The sequence below is a fragment of the Camelus ferus genome, chromosome 16 (genome assembly GCF_009834535.1).
Source record: "Camelus ferus isolate YT-003-E chromosome 16, BCGSAC_Cfer_1.0, whole genome shotgun sequence".
NCBI classification, from domain to species: domain Eukaryota; kingdom Metazoa; phylum Chordata; class Mammalia; order Artiodactyla; family Camelidae; genus Camelus; species Camelus ferus.
Genome location: NC_045711.1, coordinates 2,011,368 through 2,016,290, shown reverse-complemented (window position 1 = coordinate 2,016,290; position 4,923 = coordinate 2,011,368). Strand labels below are relative to the sequence as shown.

Sequence of the window (4,923 nt, the reverse complement as noted above, 5' to 3'; positions counted from 1 at the left end):
TTTAAATTGAAGTATAGTCAGTTACAATGTGTCAATTTCTGGTGCTAGGCAAAGCTATTCAATAAGCATTTTGGTTTGATATATTTATTTGATACAAGATCTGCCAAGAAAGAGCTCATCACACGGATTGATCCACATACTGAGAGTGAGGAGAACTAAAGAAGAGGGAGGAGGGATGGTGAAGAGGAGGCAAGACATGTCCAAGTTGACATTTCAACAGTGGAAATAATTACAAAAGTTTAATCAGACACATTAAAGTTAAGGAGGCCCCTGAGTGGCTGGGAGTGGGGTGTGACCCCCAGAAGAGGGGACTTCCAGAGTCCCAGGGTCATTGCCAGGGCTCAGGTGCCTGCTCCCAGGTCTGCACATAGATGTAACTCCTTCCCTGCAGCTCCCAGGCCACTCAGGCATTCAGCCCCAGGTCAGTGATGGATTCCTGGACCCAGGCCTCATGGGGGTCGGCACAGACCTGCCAGCCTCTTTTGGTTTGGAAGCTGTGGAGAGGAGTAAAAGGTTTACCCACTGAGGAATCTGGCAGGGGAATCCTAGGCCCACTGTGACCCTGCCATCCTTCTCTGCCCCAGACATCTCAGGGCCTGTCCATGTGCTCATATGATGTCCCCTTGACCTTGGGATTCACAGACCTTCCCTGTGTCTCATATGGGGGTCCCCTTGGAAGGCCAACGTCCTGCTCTCACTCCTGCTCTCCTCCCTCTGTTCAGGGGCAGACCCTCCGGGACTGTCTGCAGGCCCCAGGCCAGGTCAGGGAACACGGCTGGGGCCTCTCCTGGTGTCCCGAGCTGACAGGTCTCAGAGGACTGGATCCTCTGAGGGGGTGTCTCACCCCGGACCTCCCCGTCTCCTTCCCCAGGGTGGACAGGAAGACTGTCCCTTACATGACACCAGGCTTGGAGCACTGGCTGCTGGTCTCATAATAGTCATCCACAAATTTGTGTGGAATCTGCCTGGAGATGTAGGAGGTGAGGTCGGGGTGTCGGCACCAACTGTGAGAGAGAAGACAGAACAATCCCAAGTCATTGTTCAGAGAAAGAGGCCAGCTAGCTGCCCCTCCAGGGTCAGGCCAACCTGAAGGACCGCTGAGGGGGCGGGGACCCGGGAGGAAGGTGGCATTTCTTCTTTCCCTTGACATTTGGATTTCTGTGTCTCTCTTTCAGTGTTTCTTGTTCTCTGTCTGTCTAGGTTTGGGATTTCTGTGTCTCTCTAAGGAGAATTCAGTTTTCTGAACAAATGACTTCTTTTCTCTCTCACTGGAGTCTCATCTGGATTCATGAAGAGAGCCAAGGTCACGCCACCGAGAGCCCGCTGGACAGATTCCACCTCTTGTCAAAATCCCAGCATGGCCTCATTTTCCCGGGAACCTCCAAAATGGGACTTCCTCCCACTCTCTCCCCGAGCTGGAGGATAGAATCCCTAATACAGCCTGGGAAGGAAAATTCTCCTCAGGAAACAGTGTCTGAAATCTCTCCAAAGGTCCCTACTTAGAGGGCTCAGTCACAAGGCTCAGGCATGGTGGCCCGAGCCATGGTCAGAGAGTGGGGGGACAGGGCAAAAGGAAAGCAGGACAGACTCAGGGGAGGCAGAGCAGGTGCGGGGAGAGAGGATGAGGATCAGGAGAGCGAGGGCAGCCCCGGGGACCTCCACGATGCTGGGCAGCGGGCTGTGAGCCTGAGTGGTGGCCAAGAAGAGTTAAGACGTGGGGACTCCAAGCTGCAGCCTCCTTCTGGGGTCTAAGCCATGACCTCTCTTTACAGGCAGCCTTGGGGGCATTAGAAGATGGAAACTTGGGGAGGCTGAGGAGGCAAGTTTTGATCACAGTGTTTGTATCATGCAATGAGCTGCAGAAGCCAGGAAGGCTTGGGGTCACCACAAAGGTTCAGACCATTTGTGAGAATGGCTGGGTTGCTTACTTGATGGGGAAATGGTTTGCATGGTGAGAGGAGGTGAGATGCCGGTGTGACCCTGAGACCAGGTTAGGCAGTGCCTTCTCACAAGGGCAGATCTGTGGATCAAGCCTCTCCCCTCCAGAGCTGAACCTTCTGACATCCACCCCAGCTGTTCCCACGGCATAGATGTGGTGCAGATGGTAACGCCACAGGGTCTTGAGAAACAATACCCTGGATGGAGATAGCAGATCTGGGGAAGCCTCCACTGCAGAAGGAGCCAGACCGAGGCTGGTCTTTTAGACTTTGGCTCATTCATCAAATATTCACTGACTCTCTACCGTACAGTGTAGTGTTAAGTGCCTGACCATTAGCTTTTTTGATTGTAAGTGCCTGACAAACTTTGGATTGCTGAAGCATCCATTTCAAAGACATCCAGCCTGAATAAACACATTGCCAGCTACTCAGTTGGATAAAGAGCCAGGCTGCCCTACCCATGAAGTTCTCCTTTTAGAAAGCCCTGGTTGACCTGGATCCCTAGGCACGCCACCCTCACCACAATAAAGGCAGAACCCCAGGCCTGAGCTCTGTCTCTCTGACGACCTCACTGCGTGACCCTGGAAGTGCCGTCCATGTTCCCTCCGGGACCTGTGAGTATCAGACCTTGTCTTTTCAAAGTTCCCTCATGGGTGTTGCTGAGGTACATCTTACAGCCATAACAAGAACCATAACTGGTCCAGCCACAGCATTGGCTCCAGCTGGGGAAATGCCTGTGGAGACCCCCACAAGAAGTACAGCTCAGGTGAATGTCCCCAGGCATTCCTAGCTGACAGCATCACTGTCAACAGGCTGATACTGACCCAAAACAGCTGGTCCCTGGGTTAGCTGGGCTACCTGGGGGCTACTACGAATGATGGATCTTAAACTGTGTTACCCTTTGAACAGCAAAGCTCTCTACCAGGGATCAGTCCTATGGATATAAACACAAAGGTGAAGAAAGTCATATGCATAACTGTCACAGCTTATTGATAACAATTAAAAGATGACCTACAATTGAATACATGACAGTATATTCACCTCTTGTAATAAAAATTAGCCCCTAGAAACTGAAAAAGTAATTTTAAAAGGAAGTCCTTTTTTCTCAAAAACCCTAGAATATTTCCTGTTCCCTTATCGTAAAGTCAAGGTGGCATTTCCAGGGTTTGTCTGGCAGCTCAATGATGTCATCAAGGACTCTCTTCTTAAAACGTCTCCTTTCCCCCATTATTTTATTGGCTTTTCTGCTTTGAGCTTACTACCTCATGGTTACATAATGGCTGCTACTGCTCAGGCATCACATCTTCACACAAAGTTTCATCCACAGGCATAGGAAGGAGTATAGAAAAAGCAATGTTACTAGTGTTTTAAATTCAAATTGGGTTTGTTTTTTTTTTAACATAATTTGTAATGTTAACTGTAGATTGCTCTCAAAAGTAGTAAAGGCTAATTTTAAATATATAAAGGACAGAAAAGAATAAAAATGTATTGCATTACACTGAAAGCTGGGTAGGCAGCCTGGCAAGTGCAAGTAAGGATGTGGGAGGTTTTCTTCTACATTCTTCCTGTTTTATTATGGCATATATGAATTCTGAGGCATAATCTGAATACAATCTATTTCCTTAAAGGTAGGAAAAATTCTATTACCCAAACCTAACTACTATCAACATTTTGGTTTATTTCTTTCAAGTGCATTTTTTTCCTGGGCTTATGACAGTTCTGTTTAATTTACTTGCTTTTTTACCTCTTTTTAATGTGCGTCTGGGAAGGTAGGGGGATGGGCATTATTGTAATCATGATATGGATGTAATTTTGTACTTTTTTAATTCATACTTAACATTATAAGACTTTTCCAAATCACGCCAGTATTTTTAAGAGCTGACTAATTTGCTCAACCATCAGCCTAGTGCATTAATACTTTCATCCACTATTGTAGTACATTTGGACTGGTTCCAATTTGTAATTCCTTTAAAATTTACTTTTAATTCTTAATTTATAAATAAACTGTACCAAACATCTATATGCATAAAACTTTCTACATAAGTGAAGGTTTTTTTTTTCCATAGGATATATTCCTAGCTGTAGACTTTCTGGGTCAAAAAATAAGGATCTTTAAGTCTCCTGATCTACACAAGACACCCCATGTCTAACGCGTGTTCATTTCTGTACCTAATTGTTAAACCCAGTGATAACATCTTGTAGGGGCCCGTGAATGTTTGATGAATAAAACAGTGATTAAAAAGCTGACCTCATCTCTCTTGTCATGCATGTAGCCCAGGTTTCCCCGATTCCACTCTGTCCACCTGGGTCTGGATCAAACATAGCTTAGGCTACTTAAGACTGTGGCATCATGAGCTATGTCACAGTCCAAACACCTGTGAAGGACATTAAACATGTCTGCTCTGAGGACTGGGAAAGGAAATGGTGCAGTCCATAGATAGATCTGGTCTTTGTAGCAAGAAGCAGCTAAGCTTGGTCCCCTGGTGACAACAGCTCCTGGCTTCCCCCCTTCTTGGTTAATCATTTCCTTAGAAGCGCGCTAAGCAACATGATGTCATGGTCCTTTTCACCCAGGTGTGGTTTTAAGTGTGGCTCGTGTGCTCAGGGTGCTGTGCCATCACCCATAGATGTCACCCTATGTGGTCAGAACTTGCTGAAACGGAGCATCAGATCTGCTCTGTGGGAGGAACTGTTAATCTGTGAAAAACTGTTAATTCCATGTACTTACAGCTCTAACACTAACATCATCTCATCTCATCTCATGTCCAAATCATTTCCACACAATCAGCCCCAACAAGGGAGAAACTGAGCTCTTTTTGGATGCCCTGAACCTCCATGGGACCCCAGGGACCCCAGCGTGTGCAACTCATAACATGACACCATGCAATAACTGCCCCTCTGGGCATCCCCAGCTTCCAGCTCTTCATGCTCTAGAGTTGCCTGTAAAGGGACAAGGACATGGGATGGACCCCAGAAGGATGTAGGC

General features: G+C 47.2%; 1 protein-coding gene across 1 annotated transcript; it reads right to left on the bottom strand.

Moving 5' to 3' along the window:
- Positions 1-276: 276 nt before the first annotated feature.
- On the bottom strand, positions 277-4,206 carry LOC116669206 (C-C motif chemokine 3-like). Its single transcript, XM_032498198.1, is given in 5 exon segments — positions 277-494; positions 897-981; positions 984-1,009; positions 1,598-1,686; positions 4,186-4,206. Coding segments are annotated over 5 exon segments (312 nt in total). The 3' UTR covers positions 277-403.
- Between the last annotated feature and the right edge of the window lie 717 nt (positions 4,207-4,923).